This window comes from Phyllobates terribilis, unplaced genomic scaffold (genome assembly GCF_046119375.1).
Source record: "Phyllobates terribilis strain yellow unplaced genomic scaffold, ASM4611937v1 Scaffold_1__5_contigs__length_1240528914, whole genome shotgun sequence".
NCBI lineage: Eukaryota > Metazoa > Chordata > Amphibia > Anura > Dendrobatidae > Phyllobates > Phyllobates terribilis.
In genome coordinates this window covers 739910479-739933189 of record NW_027362761.1, presented here as the reverse complement: position 1 = coordinate 739933189, position 22711 = coordinate 739910479, and the positions used below count along the sequence as shown (strand labels likewise).

The window sequence follows — 22711 nt, the reverse complement described above, 5'->3', positions numbered from 1 at the left end:
TTTACACAGGACTATGTGCAGCTGAGGAAGATAATTCCAGAAACCTCAACATCATTTCACCCCATTTTGCTCAATGATTAGATTTTAGCTGCTGGTTAAGACACACTGATCCTCGAGGAAACGAGTACTCCATCAGTGATGTCACGTCTACTGCTCATTACCCAGTGATTGGCTGCAGCGGTGAAAGTGGACATGCAAGCGACAATCAAGTGGCATGAAATCTTGGTGAAACAGAACATATGTTGAGCACCTCATTTTACCTTTACTTTTGGATGTTTGTTTTGCTTGTACAGAAATTGATGGTGTTTAATTCTTTTTGCAGGGCCCATATTAACATGCTTATATGCTCCCTCTTGTCAGAAACTGACACGGTTACAGTCCGATTATCATAAAGGAATGTTCAATTTCTGAGCAGCGAATTCAAAAGTGACGAACAATATGGCTGTGAGAATAAACAAAAAAAATAACTTAGAATATCGCTGTAAATTCTTATTCATTTGTATAAGGGAACTTAAAGGGAACCTATCATGTAAAAAAACAAAAAACACTGCTATTAACTGGCAAATATGGGGTTAATCTGCAGGGTAATAGCGTTCTGATACCATGCGGCCATAACTTTATTTCTCCCCGCAGGCTTTCAGTCATAGGGTTACGGTGGGAACGGCTTATCACTGTTGATAGTATAGAGAACGGCGGCTGTATCCCTGACCCAACACTGACTGACAGCCACTCTAATGCTGAGCTGCTGTCAGTCAGCAGGGGCAGTGACTGAACCCGTGCCAGCGCCACCCATATGACTGAACGCTGCCAGGTGGAGGGGGAGTGGGGTATAAATTTAATTTCCATGCGGCGGCCACATTGTGTCAGAACCCTGCAGATTAACCCCATTTCTGCTGGTTAATAGCATTTTTGTTTTTTTACATGACCGGTTCCCTTTAATGAATTAACAATTTCTGCATGGCAGACCTGGTCGTCTTAGAATGTGTATGGGGGCCTCCTGACTCTCTGAAAGCCTGTCCTCTGCAAGGTTAGCCGCCACCACCTGCTAGTGGCTTTCTCCGCTTTCCCCAAAGAACACTCCAGAATTATTGTCCGAGCCTAATGTTTGGCAGGTAGAGATGGCTGTCGCACGTCTAAGGCCAGTGTTATGTGGCTGCTCTGACTTGTAGCCGATGCTGAGTGGGAGGCCACCCCTCTGTGATGTCCATACAGCCTAACTGGGCACAGAAAGATAGTTGTGTATCGCAATAATACAGAGTTACCTTTTGGCCGATATCTCCCAGAAGCATTGTGTATATCCATGGCACCTTACAGTACATGCATTATCCACTAGCGTAATTCTTTTCATTGCCATTGCTTTTTCCTTCTGTCTACAGTTGCAAATGCTGGGCTATGACATCAGCTGGGCTGCATTTAATATTATCGAGGTGATGAGCGCCTCAAAGTTTACTTTTAAGGTAAGATTTAAAACCACCTTCACTTTTCTCCTGTATATCTGAGTGTCTTATGTTTTCTTCTTTTTACTTCTGTGTTGTCCAGAGGATTGGATACTTAGCTGCTTCACAATGCTTCCATGAGGGCACAGACGTCATTATGCTGACCACAAATCAGATACGGAAGGTATGGCTTAGGAGCTTGGATTCTTCTCCCTGTTATTAAACTGTGGACATAGTTTGACAGAACCGCTTTCAATTTATTGCTGTCTGCTTTTACTTAAAAAAATGACAAATCTACATTAAAACTTATTGTAACAAACTAATGTTTTCTACCCAGGATCTGAGCAGTCCTAATCAGTATGATACTGGTGTGGCCCTGACCGGGCTGTCTTGTTTTGTCACTCCCGACCTGGCCAGAGATTTAGCAAATGACATCATGACACTGGTAAGTGAAGTTCATGGAAGACCACTTTGAAAACATATGCTATACTTTAAAGGGATTGCCGCATGAAGTCATATCCTGTCCAAATGCCCCATTTGTGTGGGAGGCTGATTTGTGAGAGTGGCCCCCACACAAAAAAAAAAAACCCCAAACAAAAAGCTATATAAGCGCCTCTACATCCCTTTTGGAAAGCGGCACCAGCGCGTCTGCGGCGTCCCTTTTGGAAAGTGGCACCAGCGCGTCTGCGACGTCCCTTTTGGAAAGCGGCACCAGCGCGTCTGCGGCGTCCCTTTTGGAAAGCGGCACCAGCGCGTCTGCGGCGTCCCTTTTGGAAAGCGGCACCAGCGCGTCTGCGGCGTCCCTTTTGGAAAGCGGCACCAGCGCGTCTGCGGCGTCCCTCTTGGAAAGCGGCACCAGCGCGTTGGCATCCCCTTAATTATCATTGTGGCCAGGCTCCTTCTGATTAGAAAGTGATGGGATATTTTAACATGCCTTCACTTTATACTTTGGGAAAATCATTTAAAGCCACAATTTATTTATACAATTATAATCCCTTAGACTAAGTTTTTATGATGGGTATTTGGTACCGTTATTACACTGGGTAAGTAACACAGCATTGTACAGTTTGATCAACGTTGATTTCTCTAAATCTCATGCCAACTGTGCTTTTTAGTGTGCTGAGGGACCTGCTTGTGGTGTGATTTTGATAGCTGCAACATGTCAATTTCTCTTGTGGTAAATGTTTTATTTGCTGATTTTATGCATATTCTTGAATAAGATGAGGAAAATCATGTTTTGGGTATTTCCTTAGCGGAATTACTCTGAAAACCCTTCTAATTCGCACATGACATTATCAATATCAAAGCGAAGTAACAGAAGCATTTAAAACAAAGCGGCTTTATTTAAAATATGACATACCAAAAAAAAAGACAAACTGCAGCAATAAAAATGCACTCAAAAAACCGCAAGTAACCAAATTTAGCTAATAGGTGCAGAAATGCTGCATCGTTTCTGCAACGTTAAGGCTGTTTCCACAATGAGCCATTGGTGAGATTTTGTGCAGCATTTCTGCATCTAAGGCTATGTTCCCACCATCCGGATCCTGCTCATATGCTAATGAGAGACACCATTTATTTATTTTTTTCCACATGTGGACTTTCCTCATAGAGGTTAGGTCTATGGGGAAAGCCCACATGTGGACCCGCCGGAGAAATGGACATGCTGCTGTCTAGAAAGACGCGCCGCATGTCATTTTCCGCAGGTGATCTGCAGGCGCATAGTGGACATGAGATTTCTAGAAATCCCATCCACTATGCTGTAACATCTGGGAGCTGCGGTTTGCATGCTGTGGAAGTGCCCTGCGTCTAATCCGCAGCAATTACTGATCGTGTGCACATACACAAATAGATAATTGGGTTACCGGCTGTTTTTTCATTGTGTTTGTAAGTGTGTTTTTTTGTTTGTTTTTTTTTTCATTTTTTTACAGCGTTTATAATTTGGAGGTGACGCTGTTTTTTTTTTTTGTTTTTTTTTTTGTGTCACTTTTTGGTATGTCTTAGTTTAAGTAAAGCTGCTTTGTTTTTGATGCTTCCTGGTATTTAGCTTTGACATACTTTGATAGTCATGGGCGGATTAGATGCGTTTCCGCCACAGAAACGCACTAAAACTTTGTGCTTTTTTTTTCCTGCGTATTTTCCACATGTAATGCAATTTTATGGGAAAATAAAGGGTCAGTATACCCAAAGAGAAATTGACTTGTGGATTTGAAATGTATCTCAGGTCAGTTTTTAATGAGTGAAAAAAAAAAAAAAAAAAAAAAACAGTGGGCATGAGATTTCTGTAAATCCCATCCACTTTAGCTGGAAATGTAAAATGCTGAATCAAAAACTCATCATGCGAACAAATCCTAAAAAAAACCTTCACAAAGTGCTCATCTTTAGAAGTTCGCCTTAGGGGTATGTTCACATGAGTATTTGTAGCTAATTTATTTTTGCCCTAGAAAGGCTTCTCTTGCAGATAAAGCTCAGAGTACAGTATGCATGTTTTTAATGCATTTTTACCTGGGTTTTACCCATTCAAGTGAATGAATAAAAAAAGTGTTGCAAAAATGCCTAAAGAATTGACATGTTGCAAGTTTGAAATAATGCATTAAAGGAAAAAAGAAAAACTGTTTGCATGAGATTTCAGAAATCTTTCATTTTGCTCTTACTCTAAAATGTAGTAGTTATATGCATGAAAAACTCACTGAAAAAGCTGAAAATAATCACCTTTTTAAGGGCTTGTGCAAATGTTATGTCACCAGAATTTCACCCCTCCAACAATTTATATGCACATGTAGCTTTTTCAAAGACAAGTCCAGCAATACCTTTACATGGCCAGTCTGCTCCTCCATTACTGACAAATCAGTGTTTGTATTGATATATAAATGTGGCTGTAGGTCTGAAGCCTTTGTCACTCCAGCTCTATTCCCTGTCCAAAGCCTCCACCTCCTGCTTGACTGACAGCCTCTGAGGTGTGACTTCAGGCAGTATAGTAGTCATTCAAGCAGGAGGAGGTGATATTGGGCTGGGATAGAGCTGGAGTGACACAGGCTTCATATATGCAGTCTTGCATATCAATGCAATCTGTGACTTCTCAGTAATGGATGAACGGATTGGCCATGGAAAGATAATGCTGGATTTGACTTAGAAAGAACTACATGCACATATACATAGTTTTGGGGGGAGAGGGAAGGAGGGATTCCTGCTGACCGATTTCCTTTAAAGGGAAACGGTCACACGGTGTTTGCTTCCTTATCTGAGGGCAGAGACCCTGATTCCAACGTTGTATCGATTCTTCGATTACTGGTTGCAGCAGTTCTGACACGGAGTTCTTAGATGTAGCAGAGCTGAGAAAGCTAACCTTGTCCACACCAGTCTCCCTATGTACATAGCCTATAGACCAGACCTGGGCAAAGTGCGGCCCGTGGGCCACATCCGGCCCTCTGGCTGTTCTAGTCCGGCCCTCAGATCGAGGCAGCCGAGGGGCTGATAACAGTGGCCCACAGGCTGCACGGTGCCCTTCCCCACCTGCACACCATCACCGCTGTCTCCATCTGTGGTGAGTCTCCATCCGCGGTAAATGCATTGGTGGAGGAGGGGCCGCGGGAGGACACTGGGGAGTCTCTCATGCTGGACACTGGGGGGGCTCTCATGCTGGACACTGGGGGGGCTCTCATGCTGGACACTGGGGGGGCTCTCATGCTGGACACTGGGGGGGCTCTCATGCTGGACACTGGGGGGGCTCTCATGCTGGACACTGGGGGGGGCTCTCATGCTGGACACTGGGGGGGGCTCTCATGCTGGACACTGGGGGGGGCTCTCATGCTGGACACTGGGGGGGGCTCTCATGCTGGACACTGGGGGGGGCTCTCATGCTGGACACTGGGGGGGGCTCTCATGCTGGACACTGGGGGGGGCTCTCATGCTGGACACTGGGGGGGGCTCTCATGCTGGACACTGGGGGGGGCTCTCATGCTGGACACTGGGGGGGGCTCTCATGCTGGACACTGGGGGGGCTCTCATGCTGGACACTGGGGGGGCTCTCATGCTGGACACTGGGGGGGCTCTCATGCTGGACACTGGGGGGGGCTCTCATGCTGGACACTGGGGGGGGCTCTCATGCTGGACACTGGGGGGGGCTCTCATGCTGGACACTGGGGGGGGCTCTCATGCTGGACACTGGGGGGGGCTCTCATGCTGGACACTGGGGGGGGCTCTCATGCTGGACACTGGGGGGGGCTCTCATGCTGGACACTGGGGGGGGCTCTCATGCTGGACACTGGGGGGGGCTCTCATGCTGGACACTGGGGGGGGCTCTCATGCTGGACACTGGGGGGGGCTCTCATGCTGGACACTGGGGGGGGCTCTCATGCTGGACACTGGGGGGGGCTCTCATGCTGGACACTGGGGGGGGCTCTCATGCTGGACACTGGGGGGGGCTCTCATGCTGGACACTGGGGGGGCTCTCATGCTGGACACTGGGGGGGCTCTCATGCTGGACACTGGGGGGGCTCTCATGCTGGACACTGGGCGGGCTTTGTGGGGCTCATGTTGTATATAGGGAGGCTGTGTGGGGCGGCTCATGCTGTATATAGGGGGATGTCAGCACACTTAATTCTGCTCAATATTAAGTGATACAATTAATATTAATATAATCATTAATAATATAATAATTAGAATTAATGTGTTAATATTAATATTGAGCAGAATTAATTTCAGCCTATTGGTTCGGCCCTCCCCAACAGTCACGGTCTCTCATGTGGCCCCTCAGAAAAATTAATTGCCCACCCCTGCTATAGACAGTGAGCTGCTTATCACAGAAGGGGGTGTGATCGGACCAGGTTTCAGGAGCTGCTGTAATTCCAGCAGTGATAACGTCCTGATGATTAACACCTTCATTATAAGTAAACAGCACATAAGTGACACATTGCTGAATTCAGCATTTTAACCCCCTACCTCATGCTGTGAAACCCTTCACCTTTACAACTCTTGATTAGATTTTTAAGATTTGGGAGACACTTACAATGCAAACCATTCAGAATTAACAGATTTTAATCTCCTTGCCCCTGGAATTCAGTATGAAACATTGCTGCACGACGTGTGCTTTACGACAGCGCTTCACCTTTGCATTAGCGGTAAACCATGCGCGTCCTTTGCTGTGTGGTTAGCGGCCTCGTCATACATAGTGCACCCTTAGAGAGTTCAGTTCGCTTGATACATGGAAACACGCTGGTGTTTGCTTTTCCCTACAGTATTACATTAGTTGTATAAAGAATCCCTCTAACTGATCACACCGTGATTTAATGACGTACAGCATTATTTTCAGCAGTGCACTCACATTGGTGCTGGTTTCTGCTTTAAGTTCCCATCTTTTTGAAGGCAAGAGTAGAGTAATCAGCAGTCTATAGCAAAAAGACATCTCTGATGATCCCCAATCTAAGAAAGCTACCCATGAATATACCAAACGTATCCACTGGTCTTCAGCTACCCGACTGATTCCAAAAATAGTTTTTAGGCTTCTGTAACTGGATCTTTCAGGATCCACTGAGATCCATTTTATTTAACGCTCTGGAAATCATGACTAATGTGAACAGTGAGACACACAAACTGTTTTGTTTAAAAAATATAACCTTTATTGGTCGATATATTAAAAAATCACATAATTAAAGTAAAATAGGGAAAAGTAACACAAACAAAAGGACACAGGGGCGGGTACCAGTAATCACAAAGTACTTTTCCCTATTTTACTTTAATTATGTGATTTTTTAATATATCGACCAATAAATGTTATATTTTATAAACAAAACAGTGTGTGTCACACATGTAGGTGTGTTTGATTATGGACACGTAAACATCCATTTATCCATAAAAAGATTGTACATAATGTGAACAGTGGCCAAGTCCAACACTTTTTCAAACGAACACGATGTACAATAAAAAATGATATTGTGGTGCCGTGTTAGCCAGAAAAATCAATGTAAAAACTTTTATGTTCAACATAAATAAATTATTTTGGTCATAAAAGTATTTACTACCAAACTTGCAAAAATTATTTTTTTTTTTTATTTTTTTAGATGTCCCACACTAAGCCATATATTAGGAAAAAGGCGGTTCTGATCATGTATAAAGTGTTTCTGAAGTATCCAGAGTCTCTGCGCCCAGCATTTCCCAGGCTGAAGGAAAAGCTGGAGGACCCTGACCCAGGTACTGTATGTGTGCTCCCACGGTCATCATCCTCACAGATTGGTACATTTTGGTTATATGTGCCCTTTTTCTCCACTCCCAGGGGTTCAGTCTGCAGCGGTGAATGTTATTTGTGAACTAGCTCGTAGAAACCCCAAAAACTACCTGTCATTGGCTCCGCTATTCTTCAAGCTCATGACTTCTTCTACTAACAACTGGGTCCTAATTAAAATTATTAAATTGGTAAGAACATAATCAGGTGTCTTTTTCTTATCCCATGTAATTAACATCTTCTTTAAACAGCATTAAAGCTCACACCTCATCTCAAGACATGAAAGGAATCTGTCTACCGTTCTCATGTGTGAGATTCATCTATTTTTAACAGTCTTAACTCCTCGTTGTGACTAGACTTATTTTTTTCCAACAAGCAGAGGAAATTGTTTGCAGACATACTGAATGACAAAGAGAACACTGGAAGATGGTTAGACAAGCCGGAAGTTTAATTTCCACAGACACTGACCAGCTATTACTGAATCCACCAAGAAAACTTTTGGGTCAAAGGATTAAACACATTTCACTGCCAACGAAACAGCTAAAAATACATAGTTTTTTTTTTTTTTAAAAGCTAGTTGTAAATGGTTAGCACAGAATTGGCAATTATGTCACAATGATTCACAAACAGTCGCCATGTCCAGGTCTCTTACACGTCCACAAGTCTACCCCGTCCACTGTATCTGTGTTGTGGTCCTTTACACATCCACAAGTCTGCCCCGTCCACTGTATCTGATCTGTGTTGTGATCCTGTTTGGTCTCTTACACGTCCACAAGTCTACCCCGTCCACTGTATCTGTGTTGTGGTCCTTTACACATCCACAAGTCTGCCCCGTCCACTGTATCTGATCTGTGTTGTGATCCTCTGTTTGGTCCCTTACACGTCCACAAGTCTACCCCGTCCACTGTATCTGTGTTGTGATTCTCTGTTTGGTCCCTTACACGTCCACAAGTCTACTCCGTCCATGTATCTGTGTTGTGGATGTGTAAGGGACCAAACAGAGGACCACAACACAGATACAGTGGACGTGTAAGGGACCAAGAAGAGGACCACAAGTCTACTGTCCACTGTATCTGTGTTGTGGTCCTTTACACATCCACAAGTCTGCCCCATCCACTGTATCTGATCTGTGTTGTGATCCTCTGTTTGGTCCCTTAAACGTCCACAAGTCTACCCCGTCCACTGTATCTGTGTTGTGATTCTCTGTTTGGTCCCTTACACGTCCACAAGTCTACTCCGTCCATGTATCTGTGTTGTGGATGTGTAAGGGACCAAACAGAGGACCACAACACAGATACAGTGGACGTGTAAGGGACCAAGCAGAGGACCACAAGTCTACTCTGTCCACTGTATCTGTGTTGTGGTCCTCTGCTTAGTCCCTTACACGTCCACTGTATCTGTGTTGTGGTCCTTTTTTTGGTTCCTTTGCACATTCCTTATCGCATTGATATAAGGTAATAATATAAAGGGTCTTATCAACCCTGCCTTGTACCAGAAGCATTAAGATGATCTACTTCCGTACCGGTGACTACCATACTCTCTGGCTGCCACATAATAGTTTGAAAGGGGTTGTCAGGTCTAAAATGAAAGTCTGCAGTCACTCTGTGTGACTGCAGACTTATGAATCCCCCCAGGGCACTGTGTGCTGCGAGGATTCGCCACTTTCTGACCCAGGACTGGAAGATATGTATGAGTTATACGTACTCCCGGGCAGAACCCATCTGGTGGGCCTTAATACAAGTGTATGGAGCGAGACCGCACCCACTAGATTGCTTCATATCACATACATCACTGCCATTCCTGGCTCAGAAACCCCTTCAAGGGATTGTCCACTTTTTTTGTGTGAGAAATGTTGGGGACTTGATTATGTGGCATTTAAAAATACTTATTACAGCTTCTCCTCCTGTGCTTTTTTAGTGCGGCCTTCATCACAGACTGCACCACTCTCCAGTTCTCATAATGGCTGCTGATGGAGGCGTATGTGATCAGGCCTGTTCAGTTGGAAAAAAATAAATAAATAAAACTGCATGTGGAAAAGCGTTTTTTTTTTATTGGAGGAGACAATGGACAGGTCAGGTTACATGTGCACTCTGACCTGTCCATTGTCTCCTCCAATAAAAAAAACGAGAAAGGTCCACTAGCCAGTACAAGAGGAGAGGAGAGCCTGTACACATCGGTGAGTGACACAAAAAATCACATCTGCAACGCTTAAAGTGGACATCCTTTTTAAAGAGCAAGTTTTCGCTGTTACTTTTGCAGCAATGTGTATGATGCCTTGGCTGTTGACACTTAATTGCCATTTCTTTATTAAATGAACTATGACCCTTTATACTTCTGTATTTGTATGGATTGTTCTTCCATAGATTGACTTGTCTCCTTTGCTTTTCTTTTCTGTAGTTTGGGGCCCTTACTCCATTGGAACCAAGGTTGGGAAAAAAATTGATTGAGCCTCTGACCAACCTTATTCACAGGTAAGAATTCTGTGCTCCTTTGTCTGTAATTCTCTCCGCCACTTGATCTGTGTTAGAGAATGGTTTTCATTACTTCTGTGCTTCTGATTTATACTCCCCTTTCCTCCAGTTTCTTGCTCCTTATGTGTTATCACACTTCTTGTAACTGGTTCTTTTCCTTCTGTACAGTACATCTGCAATGTCGCTCCTTTACGAATGTGTGAATACTGTAATAGCGGGTAAGTAAAAGAATTGGAAACCTTACCAAAGTAACATTTTTAAGGTATTTTAAATTCTGAAAGCATATCTTATAATAAGTAAACTTATACATTTTTTTTTTCATCAATCAGTATGAAAGTAAGAAACTTCATAATCTTGTCAGAGAAATTTGCTTCTTGTTCCTCCTGAACTAATCATTCATTCTCAAAATTCTCAATTCATGGGTAAAATCTGTCTTCAATATGTACAGATGTTCCCATTACTGGTAGAAAAGATGACGGTGCTTATAAAGTTCTGTGTAACTTGCAGCACAATGTCTGTGTCTGCCTCAAGCTCCTCTCTCCCCTTTTCATAGAACTTTATGAGCACCAACTGTCCTCTCCTATCTCAGTAATGTGAGAACCTGTCTTCACTGAACACTGCTTTTACTCTTGTTATTAATCCAGGAGAAGAAAGAAGCCGCTTTATCCAAGATATTTTACAAAGTTGCTTATTTTTGTGTACTATTCATTAATTAAGTTTCTCTTTAAGCCATAATGACACTGTGCTGTCTCTCTCGAAAGCTCTGCCATTTGTTATATGCTACTTTTGCTTTAGATGCCCATAAGTGTAAAATAGTAGTTCTGATCACAATGACTTTTTTTTAAAGGGTTTTTCCCAATTGACAAATATCACAGATCTATGGGATCCTGTTTATTTCTGAACACTCTATAGAGGTGTGGAGCAGTGTTGGAAACCTTAATTTTTGCTGACTTGAGGATTGAACCTATCTTAATTACTTATTAGAAAAGGTTTTCAAAGTTGATGTAATTCTTTCTAGTCAGAGTTTTGTTGTCTTTTACCACTGTAGGTCTGAGAAATATTGCATTAGGGTGAAATGTATTAGGAACTTATCTAAAATCACTTTATTTGACGGCACCACTTGATAAAGGGTAATTCTTGTTTCACAGTTTTGATATCGCTGTCATCGGGGATGCCCAACCACAGTGCTAGCATTCAGGTAGGTTAATAATCTCTTTTCTACGTATAAAGTGGCTTAGATTGTGCACATACTCTCGGGTTGTTTGGAAATACAGAGAAATGTGACTATAAATAAATTCCTAAATGGCTTTAATTAAAATATCAAACTTGTTTTGTCTAAGGAGCAAATCTCTATCGTACAATAAAATGACCACCGTCTTGTCACAGTCAGAATACTGTTGGGTTTTTTCACACGTTGCGTTTTTTGACACAGGGTTTTACTGTCCCAGCAAAGAGAATGAGATTTCTGGAATCTCATCCACTGCTTGCTAATTTCTTCCTTGCAGAGTTGAAGTGGTGTCATATCTGCAGCATGTCAATTCTTACAGCGTTTTTGCAGCATTTTTCACCCATTCAAATGAATGAGAAAGTATCAAAAGCGCTCACCTTTTATGCAGTGTTTTTCTTGCCAAAAGACGTTTTTAATGCAGAAATATCTTCTGCAAATATTTAACGTGTGCACATACCCCTAGCCTTTCAATAGAATGGGTCCTATGACTTGCAGTCAGAAACTCCACTATGTTCCCAGAGATGATCTTCACCTAGTACTGCCAGGCGATCTCCAGATCACAGCAGCTGCTCTGCATCTGGAAAGACCAGGAGTAAGCCACCTTTCCTGAGGTTTAGCACCCCTGGCATCTCCAGCTATACAGCAGAACACCCATTAGGAACACCGCTTTCTGCACATGAAGAGAAAGTGCAAAGCTTTGTATTGCAGATGCTTAGAGGCCTCTGTTTTTATTAACTCCTTAACCACCTACGACGGAAATGTACGTCATGATCGAGTGCTGGTTTCCGCACCATTATGTGCATTTTTATTATGACCTATCGGTGATGGGACCAATCGCAGCTGTCCCATTCGCCAATCACTGATTGGTCCGTCAATAGCATCATAATGACAGGAGAAATGGCAATTCCTGCCTTTGATCTCCTCACTCCTGTCACTGGCATGATGCTTGATTTCCATTTTGGTTACAAAAACTAATTTAGCCCTTTAAGCACCTGATCAGAGCCCATATAATCCTCCAAGTTCCCCAAACTCCCGTCCTCCCTACCATTTTTTTCCCTTACTTTAACTTTTTAACTAGGCTAATAATCAAAGTATATTGATAATTATGTTTTAGGGTTAGCTTTCTGCATCAATTGAGTTAGTAATAATGGGCGTTAATTTTGGTAAGGAGTAGGCAAATGGGTTTATGGCTAGGGAACATATACACTGCTCAAAAAAATAAAGGGAACACTCAAGTAACACATCCTAGATCTGAATGAATGAAATATTCTCATTGAATACTTTGTTCTGTACAAAGTTGAATGTGCTGACAACAAAATCACACAAAAATCATCAATGGAAATCAAATTTATTGACCAATGGAGGCCTGGATTTGCAGTCACCCCAAAAATTAAAGTGGAAAAACACTACAGGCTGATCCAACTTTGATGTAATGTCCTTAAAACAAGTCAAAATGAGGTTCAGTATTGTGTGTGGCTTCCACGTGCCTGTATGACCTCCCTACAATGCCTGGGCATGCTCCTGATGAGGTTGCGGATGGTGTCCTGTGGGATCCCCTCCCAGACCTGGATTAAAGCATCCGCCAACTCCTGGACAGTCTGTGGTGCAACGTGACGTTGGTGGATGGCGCGAGACATGATGTCCCAGATGTGCTCAATCGGATTCAGTTCTGGGGAACGGGCGGGCCAGTCCATAGTTTCAAAGCCTTCATCTTACAGGAACTGCGGACACACTCCAGCCACATGAGGTCTGGCATTGTTCTGCATTAGGCGGAACCCAGGGCCAACCGCACCAGCATATGGCCTCACAGGGGGTCTGAGGATCTCATCTCTGTACCTAATGGCAGTCAGGCTACCTCTGGCGAGCACATGGAGGGCTGTGCGGCTCTGCAAAGAAATACCACCCCACACCATTACTGACCCACTGCCAAACCGGTCATGCTGAAGGATGTTGCAAGCAGCAGATCGCTCTCCACGGCGTCTCCAGACTCTGTCACGTCTGTCACATGTGCTCAGTGTGAACCTGCTTTCATCTGTGAAGAGCACAGGGCGCCAGTGGTGACTTTGCCAATCCTGGTGTTCTGTGGCAAATGCCAAGCGTCCTGCACCGTGTTGGGCTGTGAGCACAACCCCCATCTGTGGACCTCGGGCCCTCATACCACCCCCATGGAATCGGCTTCTAACACTTTGTGCAGACACATGCACATTTGTGGCCTTCTGGAGGTCATTTTGCAGGGCTCTGGCAGTGCTCCTCCTGTTCCTCCTTGCACAAAGGAGGAAGAAACGGTCCTGCTGCTGGGTTGTTGCCCTCATATGGCTCCCTCTACATCTCCTGGTATCTGCTCCATGCTCTGGACATTGTGCTGACACACACAGCTACCCCTCTTGCCACAGCTCGCACTGATGTGCCATTCTGGATGAACTGTACTACCTGAGCAACTTCTGTGGGTTGTACTGTAGACACCGCCTCATGCTACTGTACCTCTAGGGGTGAGAGCAATGGCAAAATGAAAAAGTGACCAAAACAGCCAAAAAGGATGAGAACAGAGAAATGGTCTGTGGTCACCACCTGTAGAACCACTCCTTTATAGATGGTATCTTGCTAATTGCCTATCATTTCTACCAGTTGTCTGTTCCTTTTGCACAACAGCAGGATAAATTGATTCACAATCACTGTTACTTCATAACTGGACAGTTTGATTTCACAGAAGTGTGATTGGCTTGGGAGTTACATTGTGTTGTTTAAGTGTTCCCTTTATTTTTTTGAGTAGTGTAGTTTGCATATTATATATTTTTGTTTACATATAAAAAAGATACAATTATGTTCTTCTAATTTAACATATACATCACAAATATATATGTACTGTGCAAAATCTTTAGGCAGGTTTGGAAAAATGCTACAAAGTAAGAATGCTTTCAAAAGAAGTGTCGATAGTTTATTTTTATCAATTAGCAAAAAGCAACGTGAATGAACGAAATAGAAATCGTACTCCAATCAATCAATACATAATATGACCACCCTCTGCCTTCAAAACAGCATCAATTCCTTCTATGTAAAATTGCACAAAGTCAGGGATTTTGTAGGATTATAGTCAAGTGCAAGAGCAATTACCATATAAAGGTGATTGTCATTTTCATATTTAGATTGAAACAGTTATTAGACTAAACAAAAGCCTGTGTAGGAGGCTTCACACTGGGTGCTGAAAATTCTGAAAAGGTGAGGTTGTGGAAGACATGTAACATGTTGTAGACCATGGGAAAATTGAGCACAACAAGACACAAGATAGTTGAAAAAGGGGGACATACATACATCTATACATCCATCTGTGGGGAATTCTATCAGGGGGAGCATTATTCATGTGTGGGGATTATATAGATATTGAATAAATACCAAAAAATTTTATATTTATATTCAAGGCAGATTTGGGATTCATGATGTTCTATTCAAGTACAAAGAAATGGGCAGTCTTTGAGGAACGTAGACCAAGTAAACTTGGTGCAACAGATGAAATACATACCATACTTCCACTTGAAATCAGAAGATGTCTCTCAGTGCCATCAGCTCAGAAATTGCAGCAACCAGTCAGACCCAGATACACCCATCTACTATTCAGAGAGGTTTTGTCAGTAGTGGTCTTTATAGGAGAATTGCTGCCAAAAACGATATCATTGATATGAAGTCAAGGCCAAGTGCTATGCATGGAAAAATTGGGACTGGGGTGCAGAAAAATGGCAGCAGGTGCTCTGGACTGTAGTGAAAATCTGAAATATTTATCTCTAACAATGTAATTTTTTGAGTCAAAGTGCTGGAGAGTGGTATAATAGTGAGAGTCTGCAGGCAATAGTGAAACATTGTAGAGGTTTCCTGCATGTTTGGGGCTCCATTTCAGCCAATGAAGTTGGGAATTTGGTCCGGATTAATGGTGCTATTAATGCTGAGAAACACAGGCATATGATATCCATCATGCATAACCACCAGGGAGGCGTCTTAGTAGCTCAGAATTTATTCTGTGTGATGACAAACATACAACCAATATCATTAAGAATCATCTACAGCATAAAGAACAATAAGGAATCCTGGAATTAGAAAGATGGCCCACACAGAGCCCTGCTCTTATCAACATCGTTGAGTTTGTGTAGAAGAACAGGAAGAGACAGAAGGATCTGTTCAAGCCTACATCCACAGAAGATCTGTGGTTAGCTCTCTCAAGATGTTTAGAACAATCTTCCTGCCGAGTTCCTTCAAAAACTTTGTGACAGTGTACCTAGATGAATTGATGCTGTTTTGAAGGCAAATGGTGGTCATGCTAAATATACGTTTGATTTAATTTCTCTTTTGTTCATTTACTCTGCATTTTGTTACTTGCTAAACATAAACGCCTGGTGCTTAGATTTTTGAAAGTATTCTTACTTTGCAGCTTTGTGTGTTTGCAGAGTAGGGTGTCAAAGCTTGGTAGGCATGAATACAATGTACTTGAGGTGTAGTGAACGCTGATTGATCACTACCACCTGCTCTTCCGTGATGGCTGGAAGTGAGCCGCTGCAGGAAGAATATAACTTAATTCTCTCCATGCACCTGCTCTTCCAATTAGACAACTGAATATATTTAAAACACTATTTAAAACACTATTTACCTGCAGAATACCACCATACCTGCAGGTAGATAGTGTACTTCAAGCTGACAGGTTCCCTTAAAATTCTCATTATTCCCCTTGATGATTGACCCTGAGTTTATTCAATTGTAGCCTGAAAATCAAATGGCTTTCCTTTAATTCTGGGCTCTACTATCACAAACTTTCCTTTGCTTTATAAGAGCAAACAATTTTTTTTTTTTTTTACTTGCTTTACATCAATTTCATAAATCCTCAGTAAAAGGGTGTTCGAAATGGGGTCTAACCTTATAACCAACCTCACCTCTCTGCCTGTCGGACCACCATCTACTTACATTCTCATCCCTTTCCTCTTACCATGCCCCCTGAGTCCAGGAGTTGGCACCCCCTATACCCCTCCACAGAAACCTCTCACACCTAGGTACTCTCACACTGTCTCTCTTCAACTACTGTCCACCATATCTTCACTCCGACACAGGCACAACCACTGTTTTCTACAACGCCACACTCACAACAGCTATTGACTTGGTTGCCTCATTAGTGGAAGAAGGCTACGAAACAATAGACAACCCTGTCATACTAGCCTCACAGGAAAGCTGCGCAAAGTGTTCAGGGTTGTAGAGCGGAGTGGCTCTGGAAGAAAACCCACTCTTATGAATACTTTAGCATAGGTCAGGGCCAATTTCAATGAGTTAAACAGGACTACTTCACAACTCTCATATCTTCTCAATCTCATAAAACCAAAACACTTTTAATTCTTTCCTCCATCCACTGGTGGCCACTCTTACCTCCCACATTTCTGCAGAAGACTTGGCCTCATACATCAAAAATAAGGTCAACAACTTCGGGAAAAGAGGTGTAAAACCACCCCAACCCCTCCATATCAAAGACCTATGCCATCACCCATAATGTTCTTTCACACAATCACAGAAGAAAAGCTTGTTCTTCATCTCTCCAAGTCACCTCACCACTTATTCACTTGTCCCTATCCCATCCTACCTCCTCTCCAACCAGACCATCCTGCTTATCCCAGCCCTAACCCATCACTTCAACCTATCATGAAGGTGTCTTTCTTTGTTTTCACATGCTCAACAATCGCTCTTATCCTGCAGAAGCCATCCCTAGACCCAGCCTCTACCTCCAGCTATTGCCCCATATCACTATTCTTGTTTGTCTCAAAATTCCTCAAACAGCACGTCCATATTGCTTTTTCTCCCACTTCTCATCCAACTCGCTCTTCGACACCCTACAATCCGGCCTCCGTCTCCATCACTCTGCTGAAACTGTCCTTACTAAAATTACTAACTTAGCAACCACCAAAGCTAACAGACAATTCTCTATATTCCTCCTTTTAGACCTGTCCTCTGCTTTCGACAGAGTTGACCACTCCTTCCTAATACAGATCCTCTCTTCCCTTGGCATCAAAGACCTTGCCCTTTCCTCGATATCCTCATACCGCACTAACCAAACATTTAGGCTGCGTGCCCGCTATGCATTTTTCAAGAGTTTTAGCCGCTGAATTTCCGCAGCGAAAACGCTTAAACGCTTGGTAATACGTGCCCCATTGTCCCCAATGATGATCCGCATGTGCTGTGCACATGCTGCGGAAATTTCCGCTGCGGATTATCATTGCGGAAAAATACGCATCATGTCCGTTAGTTTTGCGGACACGCAGCGTAATTGCCGCAATTGACTTACCGTATATTCCGGCGTATAAGACGACTTTTGAAGACTGAAAAATCTTCTGTCTAGTCTGGGGTCGTCTTATACGCCGGTAATGCTTTTGAACTTTCAGAAATTGACATGCGGGGATACTCTGGGGGTGTTAATAAGCTGCCGTGGCCGTATCCCTGCCATGTCGGAGTTAATATAAGGTGGAGGGAGTTAAAATACGGCGGCGGTAGGTCCAGACAGTCAGCGCTTCTGTGCTGAAACTGACACATCGCTGCGTATTCCCAGCTCCGGACACAGCGCAGGACTTCTGTGCCGACAGCTTTCACTTGTCACAGAAGCGCTGCGCTGTGTCCGGAGCAGGGAAGTTCGCATCGCTTCTGTGACAATATATGAAAAGCCGGCAATTCAGCAGCGGCATAAGCCGGCACCCGACAATTTAGAATAGAAAGAATAGAGCTTCACACATAGATTAGATAGATAGAAACATGTCAGTCACATATATATGAAGTACAGTGACAGTATTGCTTACTGTACTTGTCATTTAGTGTAAAGGATTTATTAAAACAAATAATAGTGTTTTCATGCACCGTCTCTTTAAAAAAGCCGGCCGGCAATTCAGCAGCGGTACCCGACAATTTATAACAGACAGAATAGAGCTTCACACATAGATTAGATAGATAGAAACATGTCAGTCACATATATATGAAGTACAGTGATAGTGTTGGTTACTGTACTTGTCATCTAGTGTTAAAATAAAGGATTTATTTAAAAAAAAATTGGCGTGGGGTTCCCCTTAATTTTAGGCTCTAGCGGAGGTTAAGCAGACAGCTGGGGCAGATGTTTGAAGCCTGGGAAGGGGGTAATACCCACGGAGCTTCCCAGGCTACTAATATCAGCCCCCAGCTGAATACTTAGCCTTTACTAGCTATTAAAATGGGGGACCCCCCCAAAAAAATGACGTGGGGTCCCCCCTAATTTAATAGCTAGCAAAGGCTAGGCAGACAGCTGGGGGCTGATATTAATAGCCCAGGAAGGGAGCCATGAATATTGGCCCCCTCCCAGGCTAGAAACACCAGCCGTCAGCCGCCCCAGAAATGGCGCATCCATAGGATGCGCCAATTCTGGCACTTAGCCTCGCTCTTCCACGCTGCCCTGGTGCGGTGGCAGGGGGTAATAGGGTTGGGGTTGATGTCAGCTTATAATGCCAGCTGACATCAAGCCCAGGTTAGTAATGGAGAGGCGTCTATAAGACACCCCCATTACTAACCCCATAGTAAAAGTTAAAAAAAACACAAACACCCAGAATAAAGTCCTTTAATTGAAATAAAGACACAATTCTTTATTGTTCTAAATTAAACCATACTTACCATCACGCCCATTCCAGTTGAAGCCAACGATCTCCTGCAATAAAAGAAAAATAATAAACCAACATCATCCTTACCTTTCCATGGTTCCCACGACAGCTTCAGCTCTGCTACATCGAGATGACAGGCTGGACCGCAGTAGAACGCCGCCATCCAGCCTGTCATCCCGCAGACACTGAGAAGCGCAGGCATGCTTGCGCTCTGCAGTGTCTGGCTGTGACGGCATCCAGATGAGCCGACAATGAACTCAGCTCACCTCCTGGACGTCCGTCACTGACAGCGTGGGAAACTTCTACTGCGCATGCGGGGAGCAGGAGAATTTTCCCACGCTGTCAGTGACGTGCATGAGGTGAGCCGAGTTCATTGGACATGATCTCGGCTCATCTGGATGCCGTCACAGTCAGACACTGAGGAGCACAAGCATGCCTACGCTTCTCAGTGTCTGCCGCATGGCAAGCTGAACGGCAGCGTTCTGCTGCGGTGCAGCCTGTCATGTGAATGTAGCAGAGCTGGACCGGTCCTGGGAACCATGGAAAGGTAAGGATGAGGTTGCTTTATTATTTTACTTTTATTGCAGGAGATCGTTGGCTTCAGCTGGAATGGGCGTGATGGTAAGTATGGTTTAATTTAGAACATTAAAAAATTGTGTCTTTATTTCAATTAAAGGACTTTATTCTGGGTGTTGTGTTTTTTTTAATTACTTTACTAGAAATTCATGGTGGTCATGTCTAATATTGGCGTGACCCCATGAATTTCGGGCTTAGGGCCAGCTGATAATGCCAAGCTGGCCCTAACCCCTTTATTACCCAGTGAGCCACCGCACCAGGGCCCTGGATGAGTTGGGTACAGCGCCAGAAGATGGCGCTTCTATGAACGCGCCATTTTCCGGGGTGGCTGCGGACTGCAATTTACAGCGGGGGGGGGGGCCCAGAAAGCTTGGGTCTCCCTGCGCTGCAGATTCCAGCCCCCAGCTGCCTAGTTGTACCTGGCTGGACACAAAAATAGGGCGAAGCCCTACGTCTTTTTTTTTTTAATTATTTCATGAAATAATTAAAAAAAAAGGGCTTCCCTATATTGTGTCCGGCCAGGTACAAATAGGCAGCTGGTGGTTGGGGGCAGCCCGTTCCTGCCTGCTGTACCTGGCTGGACACAAAAATATGGCGAAGCCCACGTCAACATTTTTGGGAAAAATTAATTACAAAATTAATAATAATTTAGGGACTGCATCTTTATTAACCCCTCAATTGTCATTTAGTGTTAAAATAAAGGATTTTTTAAAAAGAAAATTGGCGTGGGATCCACCATCATTATAGTCTCTAGCGGAAGTTAAGCAGACGGCTGGGGCAGATGTTTGAAGTCTGGGAAGGGGGTAATACCCACGGAGCTTCCCAGGCTACTAATATCAGCCCCCAGCTGAATACCTAGCCTTTACTAGCTATTAGAATGGGGGACCCCCCCAAAAAATGACGTGGGGTCCCCCCTATTTTAATATGTTTATGAGTGACAGTTTTCCTGCTATATACCTGCATGTCATAAGAATTTAAATTAAAAAAGGACCATGTTAAATTCAAATCTGTTTTTTTTTTAATTTTTACCGGTGTTTGGTATGCGTTGGAAAAGGGGTAGTCTTATACGGTGAATATATCCTAAACTCTATATTTTAACAGGAAAGTAGGGGGGTCGTCTTATACACCAGGTCGTCTTATACGCCGGAATATACGGTAAATTGAATCACTTAATATCCGCATGAGTACATGTGCATACACGGATATTAAGCGATTCAATGTGTGGATGGTACCCAGGTTTGGAGAAGAGGAGACTCTCCTCCAGACCCAGGTACCATAGTACCTGTTAAAAAAAGAATTTGAAATAAAAAATGTACATTATACTTACCTTCCGATGTCCCCCAGTCTTCTATATGATGCGTCCTGGCTCCCCGGCGGCTCGCGATGGTCTAAAAGGACATTCCATGACGTCATTTAGTCATGTGACAGCTCACACGACCAGCGGTCGCATGACCTGTCACATGACTAAATGACGTCATGGAAGGTCCTTTTAGACCATCGCGAGCCGCCGGGGAGCCAGGACGCATCATATAGAAGACCGGGGGACATCGGAAGGTGAGTACAATGTGTTTTTTTTTTTTTTTTTAACCATCTTTATTCTTTTTTAAAACTATTAACTTGGTCACACTATATAAATCCATGCCGGTTGCATGGATTTATATAGTGTGACCAAGTTGTCAAGCACTTTTCCAAGTGATGCTAAAATCGCTTGACAACCGGCATGCGGAAATGCATGCAAAGACGCTTGACAAACGCTTCTACCTGGCAGGAAAAATGCATGTAAAATCCGCATGTGTTTTTCCTGCCAGGGACATGCAGAAAAAATCTGCAGCATTTCTGCATCGTGGGCACTTAGAATGGGAGACACTAAGGCTATCTCCTCAACTTGCCTTCTCTCTGTAGGTGTACTACAAGGCTCTGTCCTGGAACCACCACTTTTTTCCATCTATTACTTGGCCTGGGACAATTCATAAAGTCCCATGGCTGTCTTTACCATTTATATGCTGATGATATCAGCAATATTCTCCTACTTCTCATCACACTTTCTAAAACTCGATGTGTAGAAAACTGAACTCCTCATCTTTCCTCCATCTCACTCAACCACCCTACACTATCTAGCACTATAAATGACATCATGCTTTCCCCTTTCTCACAAGTGCGCTGCCTCGGTTTAACCCTCTACTCTGCTGCAACCCCTCCGACCTGTTGTCCCCTTATCCATTACTTTGTAGATTGTAAGCCTGTCCTCTCCCCCTCTGTACCATTCTGTTAGTATGTCTATTGTATTTTATGCATGTAATATGTATGTAACCCTTTTCACATGTACAGCAGCCCAAGAATTAATGGTGTTTTAAAAATAGCACCGACATTGCTGTAGGTTACAAAATCATGCTGACTTGAGATGAGTGAATAAATTTGAGTGGAGTTAAATTATATTTTTGTAATTTGCTTCCACGCGGATCCAGCAAGATGGCGACTGCCATTTTTTTGAACTGTAAAAAGGCATCCGCTTCTCAACGCCACCCCGCCTGGTCCTCAGATTGCCATCCCGCTTCACTTGCTAGGTTTGACGTCATGGCATGTGCTGTGACCTTTGCGGGCGCTTGCGTAGTATCCTCCCAGGCCTAGTGAGTGAGTCCCGGGGATTCCCACGTTGTTGCCTGCGATCCGAAGACACCACGAGGACTGGATGGGTGACTGGTGGGGTGAGTATAAGGAATTTATTTTTATTTTTCTATATATTTACTATTATTATGCTTTGTGGTTTGAAGAGACCCCAGCATAACAAGGGACATTAAATTCACAGAGAATAAATTCTCTTGACTTTCTAGGGAAAAACTGTACGAACATGTAAATTTGAAATTTGCCTTATCTGCTCCTCTCTTGTGCTGACAGGTTCTCATTAAGGACAATGTATTTTTACTTAACTTTTTGTACCCATGAAACTTAATCTGTCTGTATGGTATGGCTGTTCATTTTTTATGGGGTGAGTTGTCTTTGTCAATTGCACCATTTGGGGAACTTATCAGTACTGATAATATTTATTAATTGTTGTTGGAAGGAATGGGAAAAAAAGATGCTAATTTCTGTTTATAACATTTTGAGGTTTAAATTTACATGATATGGTCTTCGCCGTTTAATGTGGG

At 43.4% G+C, this 22711-nt stretch overlaps 1 protein-coding gene across 2 annotated transcripts in view; it reads left to right on the top strand.

Annotated features, from left to right (window-relative positions):
- AP3D1 (adaptor related protein complex 3 subunit delta 1) overlaps positions 1 to 22711 on the top strand; it is an 81118-nt gene that overhangs the window by 33099 nt on the left and 25308 nt on the right. For both annotated transcript variants that reach the window (XM_073686394.1, XM_073686393.1), the window contains exons 3-10: positions 1377 to 1457; positions 1540 to 1620; positions 1774 to 1881; positions 7493 to 7622; positions 7705 to 7844; positions 10051 to 10124; positions 10293 to 10342; positions 11273 to 11322. In XM_073686394.1, the coding sequence (XP_073542495.1) occupies positions 1377 to 1457; positions 1540 to 1620; positions 1774 to 1881; positions 7493 to 7622; positions 7705 to 7844; positions 10051 to 10124; positions 10293 to 10342; positions 11273 to 11322 (714 nt within the window). The remainder of the gene's footprint in view (positions 1 to 1376; positions 1458 to 1539; positions 1621 to 1773; positions 1882 to 7492; positions 7623 to 7704; positions 7845 to 10050; positions 10125 to 10292; positions 10343 to 11272; positions 11323 to 22711) is intronic.